The 18,848-nt window shown below is 42.6% G+C and overlaps 1 protein-coding gene across 1 annotated transcript in view; it reads right to left on the bottom strand.

The window, feature by feature from the left end:
* LOC118359060 (PR domain zinc finger protein 5-like) overlaps positions 1-18,848 on the bottom strand; it is a 67,916-nt gene that overhangs the window by 2,110 nt on the left and 46,958 nt on the right. Inside the window, exons 14-15 of the mRNA XM_035737268.2 lie at positions 9,834-9,919; positions 2,830-2,934 (exon numbers count right to left, since the gene is read on the bottom strand). Of these exons, the coding sequence (XP_035593161.1) occupies positions 2,830-2,934; positions 9,834-9,919 (191 nt within the window). The remainder of the gene's footprint in view (positions 1-2,829; positions 2,935-9,833; positions 9,920-18,848) is intronic.

The raw sequence follows: 18,848 nt of genomic DNA, 5'->3' as shown, positions 1-18,848 counted from the left end.
TTAAGCTTTACAATCCCTATTATGGGTACAGCCAGCTGACTGAACCACATTTAATTGGTACTGGAAATCACACGAGAGAAGGCTTAGATAGAAATCCTATTTTCCCCGACATAAAGAGGGATTAAATTAAACATAAAGATCCATCACAAATGATCACTTTCACACCCCAAAAAAACGACTCAATTTCACACTACCAGTCATCTTAATCCTGCATTGGCATGGGTGCAGCAGTTCAACACCCGGACTCAGGCTTCCCAGCATGTCTTCTTCACACTTAAATATCATCCATTCAAAATGCAAGCAGTAGAGAAGTCCCCTAAAGTTCCTCTGACAGTGTGTGTGTTTCTGTGATCACATCACCAACCAGGTTTAATCACCATTTAGGATGCGCGTCATAACACACAAACGGCTGGAGATACAAAATACCAAAGGAATTACACTCAAAGTCTTTAATAGTGAATGAATAATGCATTACATAAATTAAACTCGAACACATCCTTGAAATTATTAAAAATAAAGAGATGGCCTTAACTGATAACAGTACTGTCCTTCGTTTCCCGAACCCCCTAGTGCTAACCCAGCCAGTCTGGGCTTAAAAGACCCATCATGTCAGAGGGTTCTGAGGGTTAAGGAAACAGCCAATTTGATTGGCTTTGAGATGTAAAACTATAGTAATTTAAAAAGACACCGTTGTGGGTCTTCCATAAAACAGAATAAAAACAGTGGAAGGAAAGATGTTTTCAATTTCCAGACATGTTAAGAGGAAAGTGAGGGGGATCCAGAGACTTTAACAGGTCTTAAAAGATCCTTCCAGAGCATCAGCAGGACCCGTGGTCGCGTGTTTCTCTCTGAGAATCATTATTACTCCTGCGGTATTATAAACAGAGGGTAATTTCTCCCTCTGATCTTCTCAATGTGTTTACGTGAGATCAGTCGACTCGACCTCTCCAGAGGAGAGAGATCTTTATCTTCCTCATATTGAGTTTTAGCCCACATCTGGCCCCGTGCCACAGTCTGGCTGAGCTGAGTACATGCACACACAAGCACACATACATAAGTGTGGACACAAAAGCACGGACACACACATATGTACACATACAATCAGTGCCAGTCAAAAGTTTGGATACACCCACTCATTCCAGGGTTTTTCTTTATTTGTACCATTTTCGACATTGTAGAATTATAGTGAAGACATCAAAACAATGAAATAACACATATAGAATCATGTAGTAACCAAAAAAGTGTTAAACAAATCAAAATATATTTGAGATTTGAGATTGTTCAAAAATGCCACCCTTTGCCTTGACAGCTTTGAACACTCTTGGCATTCTCTCAACCAGCTTCACGAGATAGTCACCTGGAATGCATTTAACTTAACAGGTGTGCCTTGTTAAAAGTTAATTTGTGGAATGTCTTTCCTTCTTAATGCATTTGAGCCAATCAGTTGTGTTGTGACAAGGTAGGGGTGGTATACAGAAGATAGCCCTATTTGGTAAAAGACCAAGTCCATATTATGGCAAGAACAGCTGAAATAAGCAAAGAGAAACAACAATCCATCATTACTTGAGTACATGAAAGTCAGTCAATACGGAACATTTCAAGAACTTTGAATGTTTCTTCAAGTGCATACGATAAGTTCATTAGAGTTAACAGCACCTCAGATTGCAGCCCAAATAAATGATTCACATAGTTCAAGTAACCGACATCTCAACACCAACTGTACAGAGGAGACAGCGTGAATCAGGCCTTCATGGTCGAATTGCCGCAAAGAAACCACTACTAAAGGACACCAATAAGAATAAGAGACTTGCTTGGGCCAAGAAAAAAAAGCTATGTACTTTAGACCGGTGGAAATCTGTCCTTTGGTCTGATGAGTCCAAATTTGAGATTTTTGGTTGCAACCGCTGTGTCTTTGTGAGACACAGAGTAGGTGAACAGATTTCCGCATGTGTGGTTCCCCCCGTAAAGCATAGAGGATGAGGTGTGATGGTGTGGGGGTGCTTTACTTGTGACACTGTCTGTGATTTATTTAGAAGGCACACAACCAGCATGGCTAACACAGCATTCTACAGCGATACACCATCCCATCTGGTTTGCACTTGGGACTATCATTTGGGACTATCATTTGTTTTTCAACAGGACAATGACCCAACACACCTCCAGGTTGTGGAAGGGCTATTTGACCAAGGAGAGTGATGGAGTGCTGCATCAGATGACCTGGTCTCCACAATCACCCGATCTCAACCAAATTGAGATGGTTTGGGATGAGTTGGACTGCAGAGTGAAGGAAAAGCAGCCAACAAGTGCTCAGCATATGTGGGAACTCCTTCAAGACTGTTGGAAAAGCATTCCAGGTGAAGCTGGTTGAGAGAATGCCAAGAGTGTGCAAAGCTGTCATCGAGGCAAAGAGTGGCTACTTTGAAGAATCTCATTATATCTCTCAATATATTTTGATTTGTTTAACACTTTTGGCTAATACATGATTCCATATGTGTTATTTCACAGTTTTGATGTCTCCACTATTATCCTACAATGTAGAAAATAGTAAAACATTTAAATAAAATTAAAAATAAAATTGACTGGTACTGTATCCCCACACCATTTGGAGTTATGGTTAAAGTGGAAATATGTCACTTTTGGTGCCACCTGACCAAATTCACATTGAAATGTGATTTATAGATCTATAATTCTACTTGAAAGCAAGTCTAAGAAGTGGTAGATATGTTCTATGTGCGCTATTTCTATGCTTCCCGTTCTTAAGTTTTGGTTATGCGTCTTTCACTTAGCAATCAGGAAACGGCGGAGCAACTTCAAAGGCCCAGAACTTACATCACACTGAAAGGGTTTCTCTCCGGTGTGGGTCCTCATGTGTTCGTCCAGACCTCTCTTCTGACTGAAGGCCTTGTTACATTCACTGCATTTATATGGCTTCTCCTGCAGGGACACACAGACAAACGCACACTTTACAGACAGATCACCTCTCAACACACAGCCAACCCGTATACTATACACAAATACTGTACTCAAACAGAGACATGGACTCTCACACAATAATGGACACCCACAATCACACACACACACCCTCATATCCTCTCACTTCAAACCCCACCGCCCCCCTAGTGAGTTTATGAAGATATGAAATGAGAGATTGTACAGCCCCTGCAGTAGGGAGGAAATGGCAAGCGTATGGGGCCATAAGGAACACATGGATCCCTCTAAAGCGTAAGAAAACACGGCACAGAAAAGCCCTTTGAACATGTACCAGTGCGCCGGCTCACTGGGGCTGTAGAATATCACCCTGTTCTCCACACCTCATCAGTTTACCAAAGAACATATCCTCTGTGCCTTTCAGAGGCCTGTCTGGGTGTCACTCAAAAGCTCCTATCGCTCTGTGGGGGTGTGTGTTTTGTGTGTGTGTGTGCGTGATTTTCTGGGTGGACAGTCACTCTGTGGCTCTTTTTGACAAGACTCACTGATAGCAAAGTCTCTACCCATTTAGTGCACAGTTGTCATGGGAGCCGGGTGAATACAGGAAGTAAGGGTCCTGGGAAAAGAGCTATCATGTGGGCGGGACAAGGAGTGGCCAATGACACAGGATACAACCGGAGGTAAAGATCAGGTTCAATGCATACGTCTGTGAGTGTGTGTATATGAGTGAGTGTGTATGAGTGTGTGTGTGAGTGTGAGTGTGAGTGAGAAAGAAAACGAGAGACGCCTAACAGTGTGTGTGCGTGTGTGAGTAACTTGGGTGTGGAGACCAAACCAGAACATAAGTGACGGTTTGTGTATTGTAAACCGCCAGATAAACCTGCTAGTTTAATTGGTATCACTTTTTTAATAAAGCATCACTTTCACACTCAGGGGAAAACTTCCCCCTGAATGACATACAGAAAACCAAAAATGGTTCAAATTCAGAGGTCAAGAAAACACACAGATGTATAGGGGTGATGTAGAGGACCCAGAATGCATCACTGTGACCCCAGTAAACATCTGTATCTGCTCTTCGGCAGATGTTCACCCTTGTGACATTCAACATGACCCTCTGATTGGCTCATCTCTGAATCTGTCCAGCGGGGTTATGAATGGAGGGATAAAGCTCTGTTTATGTACTCTAAGAGATCCAGTAGGATCACATTTCATATCAAACGTGGTCAATGGCCATCTCTAAACCAACATCCTCTGTAATCCAATACAAAATCAAACCCATATACCCCTAGGCACTTCTTATGGCTTTGAAAGAATTGGAGGTAATTAGCAATATGGTGATGCTTCCGCCTAGCCTACTAGAGGGCAAGGTGGAGCAACTGCCGTATTGCTAATACCCATCTAAACTGGTCCGTTCACTTAATGCTGTGATGAACCAATCAGAGACTGCTATATTGGACCAATAGGGACCAGCTATAACTGACCAATGAAAAAGTGTTACAGTAAAACCCGTTCAGAGGTTTCCAAACTGAAAACAGAGGAGCTTGGAAGATTCTGATGGAACTTCAGAACTCTGGGCCAAAGTCAAACAAAATCAAACAGGCACCCCCCCACAGAGGGAACCAGTGGAATTTTAATCAGTGTGTTTACAGTCAGATCACTCTTGTCACCATCAGAGAAACTTAAAGAGATTAATAAAAAATCTCTGACCAGGCAACATGTCAGACGCTTTATACGAATCACATGTGTTCTATTGTAGTTGCCGATGGTTTGCAATGTGGGATAAACACACAACTCTAAACAGATCCATCTCTAAACTATACATTAACACTGAGCTGAAGCTCCTTCAGCCAAATGGCATTTGTTCTGCTGAGGGGTGACTTCATCGTCCAGCTCTCTGCTGTGTGTCAGCTCAGCCCATATTTCACTACTGCAGTCACGGTGCTCTGAGCAAAGACAGAGCCGGGGACACACAAAGCCATGTCTCAATTCAAACATGAATGTTTCATCAAGTCCTCGCTAGAGAATAGGAGCTGATAGGAGTGTCCCTGTGCCGCCAGCTGCCTGTTTCCACTGTACTATTTTAGGTCAGAAGCTTTATACTGTACCTGCAGTCCAGGTTCATAGAGTGCAACGTACTGATGTGTGCTTGAGCAAACAGGAAATGTTCTTGAAACGTGTCAACAAAACCGACAGGGCATACTCGTATGAATTAACGATCATGTAAAAAGTCATAAATAAATACTTGTACACAAATATACAGTACCATGGCCACACACACACACACACACACACACACACACACACACACACACACACACACACACACACACACACACACACACACACACACACACACACACACACACACACACACACACACCTCATGGAAAGCGGTGATTAGGTGGAGAACTTCAGTGGGTAGAGAAGTCGTGCAGAGGCACGGGCAGGAAATGACCTCATGAGAGAGCAGGGTGACCATGCTCTTCCTCTCCCCACCCTGAGCAGCTTGGTCCAAGCTCTGAGTCAGTGTACATTTACATGCTCATCTTATCAACACTAACGACACCTGTCATGTCCTCACAATGTACAGTCAGGAACCCAATCACAGTCTTTCAAACTTTCAAAACTTCTCAGACTGTGCTCAGTGTCTGCTGTGAGATTGCTATTACATGTGGATGTATTCTAGTCCACCATATACAGCTCTAAGTAGTAATCATTATCCTCCCCAGACTTTAAAAAGAAATAACTGTGGGAGAAGCCTACGTGAGTGTCCTGGAATCTCCTCATGGAAAAAAAAAGTCCTTCAGCTTTCATGTTTTCAGAGCGAGACACTGACTGGCAAGACGACTCCTCTCTATTCCTGGCTGCCTGGCAGAGGTGTGTGAACCTCTATTCCTGGGTGTTAGGTTCTACAGCTTGGCTGAGCATGGAGCAGATCAACTAAAGCGTAGCGCTGGAGATGGGTAGATAAGCATTTATGGACACCTGGGACTGGTACACCATATATACACAAAAGTATGTGGACATCCCTTCAAATTAGTGGAATTGGCTATTTCAGCCACACCCGTTGCTGACAGGTGTATAAAATTGAGCGCACCGCCATGCAATCTCCATAGACAAACATTGGCAGTAGAGCTCAGTGACTTTCAACGTGGCACCGTCATAGGATGCCACCTTTCCAACAAGTCAGTTTGTCAAATGTCAACCCTGCTAAAGCTGCCCCGGTCAACTGTAATAGCTGTTATTGTGAAGTGGAACAGTCTAGGAGCAACAACGGCTCAAGGGGGAAAGTGGTAAGCCACATAAGCTTACAGAACACGAAACGCCCGAGTGCTAAAGCGCGTAGCGCATAAAAATAATCTGTCCTCGGTTGCAACACTCACTACCAAGTTTCAAACTGCGTCTGGAAGCAACGTCAGCACAAGGACTGTTCATCGGGAGCTTCAGGAAATGGGTTTCCATGGCCGAGCAGCCGCACACAAGCCTAAGATCAACACATCAATGTCCAGCGTCGGCTGGAGTGGTGTAAAACTTGCCGTCATTGGACTCTGGAGCAGTGAAAATGCGTTCTCTGGAGTGATGAATCACGCTTCACCATCTGGAAGCCTGACGGACTAATCTGTGTTTGGCCAATGCCAGGACAATGCAACCTGCCCGAATGCATAGTGCCAACAGTAAAGTTTGGTGGTGGAGGAATAACGGTCTGGGGCTGTTTTTCATGGTTCAGGCTAGGCCTCTTAGTTCTAGTGAAGGGAAATATTAACGCTACAGCATACAGTTGAAGACAGAAGTTTAAATACACCTTAGCCAAATAAATTTAAACTCAGTTTTTCACAATTCCTGACATTTAATCCTAGCAAAAATTCCCTGTCTTAGGTCAGTTAGGATCACCACTTTATTTTAAGAATGTGAAATGTCAGAATAATAGTAGAGAGAATGATTTATTTCAGCTTTTATTTATTTCATCACATTCCCAGTGGGTCAAAAGTTTACATACTGTACACTCAATTAGTATTTGGTAGTACTGCCTTTATATTGTTTAACTAGGGTCAAACGTTTCAGGTAGCCTTCCACAAGCTTTCCACAATAAGTTGGGTGAATTTTGTCACATTCCACCTGACAGAGCTGGTGTAACAGAGTCAGATTTGTAGGGCTCCTTGCTCGCACACGCCTTTTCAGTTCTGCACATACATTTTCTATAGGATTGAGGTCAGGGCTTTGTGATGGCCACTCCAATACCTTGACTTTGTTGTCCTTAAGCCATTTTGCCACAACTTTGGAAGTATGCTTGGGGTCATTGTCCATTTGGACAAACCATTTGCAACCAAGCTTTAACTTCCTGACCGATGTCTTGAGATGTTGCTTCAATATATCCATATAATTTTCCTACCTCATGTTGCCATCTATTTTGTGAAGTGCACCAGTCCCTCCTGCAGCAAAGCACCCCCACAACATGATGCTGCCACCCCGTGCTTCACAGTTGGGATGGTGTTCTTTGGCTTGCAAGCCTCCCACTTTTCCTCCAAACATAACAATGGTCATTATGGTCAAACAGTTTTATTAGTTTTTCATCAGACCAGAGGACATTTCTCCAAAACGTACGATCTTTGTCCCCATGTGCAGTTGCAAACCGTAGTCTGGCTTTTTATGGTGGTCTTGGAGCAGTGGCTTCTTCCTTGCTGAGCGGCCTTTCAGGTTATGTCGATATTGGACTCATTTTACTGTGGATATAGATGCTTTTGTACCGGTTTCCTCCAGCATCTTCACAAGATCCTTTGCTGTTGTTCTGGGATTCATTTGCACTTTTCACACCAAAGTACGTTAATCCCTAGGAGACAGAACGTGTCTCCTTCCTGAGCGGTGTGGCAGCTGCGTGGTCCCATGGTGTTTATACTTGCGTACTATTGTTTGTACAGATGAATGTGGTACCTTCAGGCGTTTGGAAATTGCTCCCAAGGATGAACCAGACTTGTGGAGGTCTACAATTTTTATTCTGAGGTCTTGGCTAATTTCTTTTGATTTTCCCATGATGTCAAGCAAAGAGGCACTGAGTCTGAAGGTAGGTCTTGAAATACAGCCACAGGTACACCTCCAATTGACTCAAATGATGTCAATTAGCCTATCAGAAGCTTCTACAGGTATGACATCATTTTCTAGAATTTTCCAAGCTGTTTAAAAGGCACAGTCAACTTAGTGTATGTAAACTTCTGACCCAGTGGAATTGTGATACAGTGAATTATAAGTGATATAATCTGTCTAAACAATTGTTGGAAAAATTACTTGTGTCATGCACAAAGTAGATGTTCTAACCGGCTTACCAAAACATTATTTTGTTAAAAAGACATTTGTGGAGTGGTTGAAAAACTAGTTTTAATGACTTCCGACTTCAACTGTACATTCAAGACGATTCTGTGCTTCCAAATCTGTGGTCAATGCCTGACCTCACTAATGCTCTTGTGGCTGAATGGAAGCAAGTCCTCACAGCAATGTTCCAACATCTCATGGAAATCCTTTCCAGAAGAGTGGAGGCTGTTATAGCAGCAAATGGTTGACCAACTCCATATTAATGCCCATGATTTTGGAATGAGATGTTTGACAAGCAGGTGTCCACACACTTTAGGTCATGTAGTGTATCTTAGACACACACAACTGCAAATATAAACACAGTAGCATGTGTAGATGTTCCTACATAAAAACAGAAAAGTAGGCTTAAGGATATTTCATGTGACTTATGGAATACACCAAAAGTCATGTCATAGTAAGAAGTTATTTCCTAGCTCATTTGGTGGTTAAAAACATCCGGCAGCAAAAACAGCTCTCAACGAAAACAGATCCAGAATCTTACTGTTATTCCTTGGTAGGGTTGGGAATTGCCAGGGACCTCACAATACGATATTATCACGATACGATATGTATTGTGATTCGTTTAGGGCTATCACTTACCCCTCAAAAAAATATTAGTCAATCGAGTCATTTTTTCTTTCAACCAATCAATTGGTCAAAAATGTTTAAATATCTATTTTTCCATATATAGACACACCCTGTGTTTTTATAAAATCAACTATACGTACTAAACTTGTCTGATGTTTTAAGCACGCTGTTTGATTAAATAACTAAGACACACAAATGACTCAAGAGGGAGCCAGAGATCAAGATAGCCTAACCAGAAAATATATTATATTCCCGACCCCCCTCCTCCAGCTGCTGCTGGCCTTCGCAGATTTTGCCATTACACTCCTGATGTTGATTGTAAATAGGCTACACCAGCTTTGTAGGTTACACCAATATATCTTACCATTTCTACCGACCAGTCAACTAAATGGGGTCAGCCCTAGATTCTATACTGCAATTCTATTGCGATTTGATGTTCCAAACATATTGCTCACAATGTCTACTACAGAGAGACAAGAGAGAGCAATGAATAAACGAGTTTTGATCAGTCATTAAATAAAAGCGCTGAAAACATGTTGGCTCACTATTTAAAAAGAAGATGGAGAACAAGCTATAGAGTGAACAATATCAGAGTTTTGGTTCAGGTACAACCGAATAGCGCTAGATAACTACCTGCAGTAGCAAAAAAGAAACTGGGGACTTGGGAGTCAAATATTGATATAATATTGTACAAACCTGATATTGTGATATGTAACTGTAATCATTTCCATCACTATCACTATCACTATTCCTTGGCTTTCATGACTGGTTTTTACACTCAAATACATACAGAGACATACATGTGTGAATACACACACACGCGTAGGGGTGTGAGGATTGAAACAGGAGGAGAAGGAGGTAAAGGGAAATCTAACCAATTCCATGTGGCAGAGAAACACCAACACCTCAAACTGTTCCTGGAACAAAGAGAGGAGAGAGTGTGTGGTAGAAGTGGGAGTGGAAAAGAGACTTACCCGAGTGTGTGTGCGAATGTGCATCTTCAGTCCATCATTCTTGCTGAATGCTTTGTCACAGTAAGGACACTGGTATGGCCGCTCACCTAGAGAGAAGCATCAACAGAAGGATCGACACACATCAGCGAGAAGGAAACATCAAAATCAATACAGAGAGGATTACAAATACAGTGTGCAGATGCTCTTAAGTTTAGATAAGCGCACATTTGTCTACACACTAGGCAGTATGCAAAAAACTCTTTGAAACACAAAATACTACACAATGATCAAACACTAGACATATATACACACACATCCACCCAAAACTACTATGACCACGGTAATCTTCAAACAGAGCAGATCTAAGCTCAGAAGAATTGGAGGCATGAAAAAAATGTAGGGGGAAAATCTAAATTTTTGCGCTGCGGCTGGCCACATGCAGACCCTGATCAAAGTTATCTGTTTCCTGCCGGCTGGGCCTCCAGCTCTGATGCAGTGCCGCAGAGAGACGGGAGGGGAGATCTTCATGTTTATGCCACCCCTGCCCCTAAACTAGAGCTGCTGGCGCTGCCATGCACCGATGCACTACACTGCACTCTGACACTGATGGGGGCCACAAAAAATCTGAACTCATCATGAGGGCCGCAGTGGCTCATGGGTTTGCGTACCCACATCCATACCCACATGCAGTCAGAGCCGGTCCTAGCCTTTTGGGGGCCCTTGGGAGCAAAACATTTGAACAGCCCCCTTCTTGATAGCAAAGAAAAACAAGTTTTATACACTTCATTTCCTGCAATTCTACACATTTTGCCATGGGGCGTAGACAGTGCTTAATTTGAGCCGGATCCTGCCGGAACAGGATCTGGCACCTCTCAGTTTTGGACTGTTTCCTTCCAGGAACCCATTTGCCAGGATCTGGTACCCCTCATGGCATAATTCTTTTTTTCACTGTTTGCAATGTAAAAAATGCAATAAAAGCAATCAGGGTTAATTCGAGTTGCCTCCTCTGTAATTCCCCTTCCCCCTAAAAAACATTGTGAAAACGTGCCTGATAAGAATTGATTTGAGTTAGTCCGGCCCAGGTTTTTGGATTGCACAACACTGTAGCCTATAGACAAATGCATGTCCATTGCTGTGGGGAGAGAGAGAAGCATGCCTGTATCTAGAATGCCATTTACTTTCTATGATCGCTCTCCCTCTCTCTGCTCTGATAGACATTAGACTGCAACTCATCTCTCCAGCGTTGTACTTATGTACTGATAGCCACGTGAAGGGTTCTGGAGGTTCTGGCAGCAGCCCTGATGAATTGAAATACATTTGCCAAGAAGTTATAGAATTACTGCTGTCTGTTCAGAAAGAAATGCAATAATTCAGAAGACTACACCTGGAGTAAACCTATAATTAAGTCACAGAAGATCAATAGCTTATTTTTTATTTTATTTTTTAAATGTGTCTAGCTGTGGATTGTGTGTAGCCCAATAACAGGCCGTGCCTACAGTTGGGAACATGTGGCAAATCTGTCAGTGAATAGCATGCAGCCAAAACAGGGCTTTCGCAATATTACAAATACAATCGTGGGAAAACACAGATTGGAAAGCAAATGGCTCCTGCTGAAAAGAGAAGACTAATCTGCCTTTAGGCTACCAAATATGTTACCAACTTCCAAATAGGCTTATTGAGCAAACAGCATTGTTTTGCAAAGGAAAACAAGAGAGAGGCGTTTGACACAAGGGCATCAGCCATCGCTGATGAGTGAGTTGCGTATCATTGGATGATTCAGTTAAACTGGAAAGCTTGTTTAGGACTAGAATTTCCTCCTCGTATTGTACAATATGTGTGTCTCCACACACCTCGGCCTCGGCTATTGATGGATTCAAGACGTTTTTAATGATCTCAGTTTCAGTGTCAAAGTGGCCTGTCATTTCAATACATTTTTCGCCATTGAAAAAGATTCTGCCAAAGTCTGCAGTCATGTGAAATGATGTATAAATACATAAAAAAGGTCTTCCCGGACCCTAGGCTACAAACCTTTTGTTCCGGCACCTGACAATTTACAAATGAAGCACTGGGCATAGGAAATACGTTGCAGTATTAACTAATTTCATACAATTCTACTCATTTTGCCATGGGGAAGAGAGAAATGCAGTTTTTAATAGGATATCTGAGTGAGAATGACTAACAAAATCAAAGGGGTCCCGCAGTTGGTCATTTGACCATGATTACAAGTTTAGATAGGTGGCTAGACTAATTTACCAATCTAAACAATGTTAGGTGACATGAGTGAGTGAATGTCAGTAAGTGACATAAGAGAAAAACTGCTGGTGCACAGGCACATTTTCTAATTGCATCTTGTGTATTCATTCTACTATTCTAACTCTCAATAGTAAGTTGGTCTGTGGACCTGTTCTGTGCATAAATCTGGTTCTTCTCAAGGCCCTTTTCTCCCTCTAGCCATGCTGCCTCTGGTTGTGCTCTGATACTTTTCTATGCAGGGAAACCCTTCTCCAGGCTGTAGGTCCTCACAGGAACTACAATTATGAAGGGATTCTATGGCTGTTAGGTTCGGGTAGAGGTTATTATAATGTAGATGTGTTCTGAGAAGATCCGCACTGGGCAATGATGAAGAAAAGCAAACAGAACTCCCATAAACCTTCTCAGATCAGATAAAGTCAAATATCCTTTTATCCAGCGTTTCCCAAACTTGGACCTCAGGACCCCAAAGGGTGCACGGTTTGGTTTTTGCCCTAACACTACACAGCTGATTCAAATGATCAGCTGTGTAGTGCTAGGATGAAAAACTAAATGTGCACCCCTTGGGGTCTCGAGGACCGAGTTTAGAAAACCCTGCTTTTATCTTATTTGAATCAAATAAAATGGTACACACTCACAAATCTGCCTATAGTTTTATGTGAGGAAATAATGATTGATTATTTGTCACACTAATCCATGTGTTCTTTCTAGTGAGAGAAAAGGCCTCACAATCAGTAGTATCGCTTGTCTCATGAAAATACATAGCTCCAAAGTAAGAACACACTACAACTCATAGTCAGGCTGGCCCGGCTGAGCTGAGCCCGGGCCCAGTGGATCAAAGACAGGCCAGCCTAACTCCCAGAGATCCTATCTGAGCACGCTCTGTACGATGGCAAAGAGGATGTGACAGGCTGTCAGTCAAACAGCCAGCAGACACGTGGATCTATTTACCCCAGAGCTGATCCGCAGCCCAGATAGCACAACCAGCACTGATTACCAACCTATATATGGAATATGAGGTAACTCATATAACCGCAGTGAAAATAGCCCTTCCAAAGGAAAATACAATGCAATACTTGTAAGGTAGTATTTTGGGGTTCCACCATGGTTGCGGTGCCTTCAGAAGGTATTAAGTAAAGCCTGAATTCAAAATCTACACACAATACATCAGAAGTGAAAACATGTTTTAACAAATGTTCAAACATTTACTGAAAATGAAACACAGAAATATTTAATTCACGTAAGTGTTCACAATGCTGAGTCAATACTTTGTTAAAGCACCTTTGGCAGCGATTACAGCTGTGAGTCTTTCTGGGTAAGTCTCTAAGAGCTTTCCACACCTGGATTGAGTAACATTTGCCCATTATTCTTTTCAAAATTCTTGAAGCTCTGTCAAATTGGTTGTTAATCATTGCTAGACAAACATTTTCAGGTCTTGCCATAGATTTTCAAGTAGATTTAAGTCAAAACTGTAACTCGGCTATTCAGGAACATTCACTGTCTTCTTGGTAAGCAACTCCAGCGTAGATTTGGTCTTGTTATTTTCCTGCTGAAATGTGAATTAATCTCCCAGTGTCTGGTGGAAAGCAGACTGAACCAGGTTTTCCTCTAGGATGTTGTCTGTGCTTAGCTCCATTCTGTTTCTTGTTTTATCTTATGAAAAACTCCCCAGTCCTTAATGATTACAAGCATACCCATAACATGATGCAGCCACCACTATGCTTAAAAATACAGAGAGGGTACAACTGTAGTAATGTGTTGTATTTGCCCCAAACCTAACATTTTGCATTCAGGACATTGCTCTGCCACATTTTCTGCAGTGTTACTTTAGTGGCTCGTTGCAAACAGGATGTATGTTTTAGAATATTTTTTCTATTCTGTACAGGCTTCATCCTTTTCACTCTGTCAATTAGGTTAGTATTGTGGAGTAACCACAATGTTGTTGATCCATCCTCAGTTTTCTCCTATCACAGCCATTAAACTCTGTAACTGATTTAAAGTTACCATTGGCCTCATGGTGAAATCCCTGAGAGGTTTCCTTCCTCTCCGGCAACTGTGTTAGGAAGGACGCCTGTATCTTTGTAGTGGCTGGGTGTATTGATACACCATCCAAAGTGTAATTCATAACTTCACCATGCTCAAAGGGATATTCAATGTCTGCTTTTTAAAAATCCATTTAACAATAGATGTCCTTCTTTGCGAGGCATTGGAAAACCTTCCTGATCTTTGTGGTTGAATCTGTGTTTGATATGCACTGCTAGACTGAGGGACCTTACAGATAATTGTATGCGTGGGGTACAGAGATGAGGTGGTCATTCAAAAATCATGTTAATCACCATTATTCACACAGAGTAAGTCCATGCACCTTATTATGCGACTTGTTAAATAAATGTTTACTCCTGAACTTATTTAGGCTTGCCATAACAAAGGGGTTGAAAACGTATTGACATTTCAGCTTTTCATCTTTAATTAATTTGTAAAAATGTCAAAAAACATACTTCCACCTTGACATTATGGTGTATTGTGTGTAGGCCAGAGACCAAAAAAAAAATCTAAATTCAGCCTGTAAACACAACAAAATGAAGAAAAAGTCAAGGGGTGTGAACGCTTTCTGAAGGCACTGTATTTTACTGCTTCTGAACAACTGAAGTCAGGAGAATGAAATTCCTTTCACAGAGAATCACAGTAAATTATAGTTAACTAGACCACAACACTCACGACCAGGTAACACCAATGTATGAAACTAAAGACAAGACTATTTTGGCTCATTTCTGGGTTAATAGAATCAGGGTATTTTGGACCAAATGAGTCCCCTTGGAATAAGAGCTGTTCCTGCCAGTGTAAATAGAACAGTTCCAGGGGGAGAAGTGAGACAGCAAAATGGTAACTTAATAAAACACCGCCTTAAGAGATACTGATGACTGTGTGTGTGTGTGTGTGTGTGTCCTTGTGGGTACCACAATCTAATTCCTCCTACACTTTGTTGTAGTCTAATACCTCTTCACTGACTCAAATTTGAAGAGGAAAAAGCGAGAGTGTTTTAATTAGATAGAGGAGGAATTGATGGAGGAGATGTTTTGCTCCTGTATGTAATAAGGTTAATAAGCTGAGTGTCCCGGGGAGACAGGGAGTTAACAAGCAGAGATGCCTATTCAATCAGAGGAACCACAACCACCCAGAGAGAGAGAGAGAACATCAGCAGAGAAATAATCACCCATAATAAACATTTAGCTCTGTTTGGGGCTAATTCCCCACTGACACAAACTCAACTCAAATCCATCATGTACTGTACGGGATTATGTGGTTTTAGGTTAAACACTACATTATTGAAGGGCATTGTCTATTACCAGACTTTTTTGAGAGTGAACAATCAGCGAGGGTGCATCCTTTACATATTCACTCATTTTCAGGGGAGGAAAAATAAAATCCAATCTGTTTCAGTCCTCTCTAACTCAAGGATGGGATTCTATTGATTTGTTTTCAATTGTGTCTGACCATTTCTTCCAACCCAGTACATTTTTGCCAGTCAAAGTTAGGCTAGCCATCACTTTGCTGTCCTCATAAACCAGCAGTGGCCACAAGGGAGCTAACCAGGACCAGTGAGGGACAGAGCAGTACTGTCCTGTTTCATCCATCCAACACATGGCTTGTAAAGGGATAACAACAGGCCTCGTACAGTACAGAATGATCACGCATTCAGAAACGTGCAGAGACGGCAGCTCAAAACCCCAAACCCCAAAAATCCTTCTGCTCAATTTCAGTCTCTAGAAGGCCTTTGTTGACAAACAGGAAAATCTGAATCCCACATGTGCATAGAGGCAGAGGAGAGAGAATCTGTCTGTTATGTAGCATGCCAGGGTATCAGGTTAAGGCATTAGTGTGTTCTAATATGGTCGGCACAGTGTGCTCTGTGGCTTAGAGCGCATCCCTCTGGGTAAGAGCAGAGGACGAGGCTGATATACTGATACACTGTACAGACACCCACACCCTGCAAATAGAGAGCTCGGGCAGTAGTCCTCGCCATTGTAGCAGCAATACAATGTGCTCGCTACAATCAAACGTACATGTTCAGTAACATTATGCTTCATCCACAGCTGACTGACACACAACCCCAACTCTTTGGCACCACTCACATCAAACCAGACCAGCTCTCTCTAACACACGCCTGACATCCAGAATAGTCTGAAAAGGTCAGCTCAATCCTTTACAGGATACAAACATGGACCAGAAATAGCAATCATTTCAGGAATCATTTCCTTGAGCTGGTATGGTTCATATGAGAGGCGCTATCAACTTTCAGTTGAACACTACCGTAATTGGAAACCATCCACTTATTATCTAGATTGAGTGAGATGGTTTGTGGATTGTGTGAGGAGGCTGGGCTTTGTGTGGTGGAGATGGTAACTGATTTAGCATGTGCTGAAATGGGACACCATCTCCCTGTGACCCTGAGTCTTCCTGCCACCCACCCCCCCACTGTGCTCCTCACACCCCTTGCCTGCTAATCGATCCGTTTGGCACCTCTGACAGTGTGCCTGTGTGTGTGCTTGTGTGTGCGTGAGTGTCTGGTAAACAGATGGTCTTGCTCGTCGCATGCCTGCCACACAGCATTCGTGTTACGGAGAACGCTTTGTAGCTCCAGGCCCTGGTCTGAAAGACATTAGCGCTGTCCATCAGAAATTAATTCCTGGCTTCCTCCAGTCCAGCCAGACATTGGCCCTCCTCGGCCCCTCTCGCTCTCTACATGCCGACAGGGGCCACTGTGGTAATGTGATATCGATCCGTTTGAGCCGATAAGCGATTTGACTTTGATCAGCCCCAGAAATGCCCAACAACTTTACACTTGACCTTTCTATTATGACCTGGGCCTCCAAAGATTGATTTACTTCCTCAAACGGTTCTCTTAAAACTGGCCGATGTGAGACAACCTGTTTCAGAGAACTTCACACCCTGCCCTCTATCTACCACACACCCAATACTGACCCACACTTTTGAAACAACCCTCACCACACACCTTGTTCAGTGGAAACTACCCCTCAGTAGGGGGGAGGAGAAGAGGAGGAGAGAAGGAGAGGGTTGTACTAGGCATGGGCGGTATCCAGATTTTCAAACCGTCATACCGTTCTTCTGCCACCCTGGGATTTACATTATTACCGGCATAGCACACAAGGTAAAAGTAATAGCGAATTCTCATGGATGCTTTTAGCTAAATGCTAACGAGCGCAAACAAACAAATTGCAAAGACAGGAAAATCCAGCTCCTAACGTTAACTAGTAGCTAGTATAGCTACTCGCTAAGTGGTCCGTCAGTGTTCCCAGAGGTCTGCCAGATGTACATTTGGATTCCATCTGAATCCCGTTGTGCCCGGAGAGACTACTGCATACTTAAACAACTGTGAAGACACTGGTCTCCAGCAGAGTACATGTCCCTTAGAATTACCGATCCTCTTCAGTCCATTAGACACACCACTACTCAGTCTTTTCTGGCCGTTTTCGAGGGAAACTAAAGACATCTGCTTCACTGTCTTTATAACGACATGCAGTACAATATCTTTAAACATATCATGCAGAGTGATGGGTCAAAGGTGGAATGACTCAACCGTTTTACTCAACTCATGTCTTACATGCCAATTTATCTCGATTTCAATGACGCCTGTTTGAACAATAACTGCAAAGTTCACTGTTTTACTGTACGTAATATGAGCCAGTCATACATTAGGAACCCTAAATGTTACATTTCCATAAACTGAATCAAAATATCACACAAAGAACCTCTCTGTTTAGAGACACTAAATAGTTGAACTGGGTGATTCCATAATAGTGACAATTTGTGAGCGACAAACTATGACATGTGCTATGATGTCAGTGACACTCAGTGGGCACTGGGTTCTGTGAACACTTCCTTGGGCGTAAGCACCTTGGTCAACCCCAGGACTGTCATACAACATCACTGCACGCTGTAGAAAACTGTCACACTGACCTATGATCTATTTATGGCCATTTGCATTTACACCAGTCTTATATCAACATTAATCATCAAATAAGGGACGGACTCTCTGGAAGAGTCATACTCTCTGGAATCAACTGCTAATGAGAATATGAGGGAGTCCCCCTCTTTGCTTTAGTTTAGAATTAAATAAGTTATAATTGGAGTTCCAGACATGGAGTTTGATTGTGAGTGGCAGGGAAGGTTCCCTCCTCTCTAAGGTGAATGATGTTGCCACTCGCCAGGATGCCTTGACATCGTCGGCAGTACACTCTCTCGGGAGAAGTCCCACCCTGTCCGTCTGGCTGGTAGAAGGTGTGGGAATCAATCTGCTAAATCCCATGAAACCACGTGTTCGCCAAACCACATCCAAAATGAATGTAATGGCCAAACACATAGACAATTTCACCATGACCAGTGAAACATTGATGACCAGAGTGTTGAGTGACCGCTCACGGAAAACCGCTGTGAGGAAAAACCTTACAAAGCATCCTGTGTGATTAGTGTTTACCAGGTAAATAAGTGAAGCTGTGCTGTTCCTGTGTGGGGACAATGTAAAAACAAACAATACCAGGCATTTAACTTTGTACCATCCAGAGAGACTGTCGTCACACGGGCCTTTAACCTCAGCTGCAGGCTTCCTTTAAAAGAGATTATTGACAGGAAGAGGAGCCACGTTAAAGGTTTATTTACAGAACTAGCAGCCACATGGACAAACCCATACCTAGTGGAGTACTGAGACAACACTAGTCTTTCAGCACCTCGCTTTTTAACTGTACTTAACAAAGCCAACCAGACATC

This window comes from Oncorhynchus keta, chromosome 26 (genome assembly GCF_023373465.1).
Source record: "Oncorhynchus keta strain PuntledgeMale-10-30-2019 chromosome 26, Oket_V2, whole genome shotgun sequence".
NCBI lineage: Eukaryota > Metazoa > Chordata > Actinopteri > Salmoniformes > Salmonidae > Oncorhynchus > Oncorhynchus keta.
The sequence above is the reverse complement of the archived record's forward strand: the minus strand, read 5'-3'. Positions and strand labels throughout refer to the sequence as shown.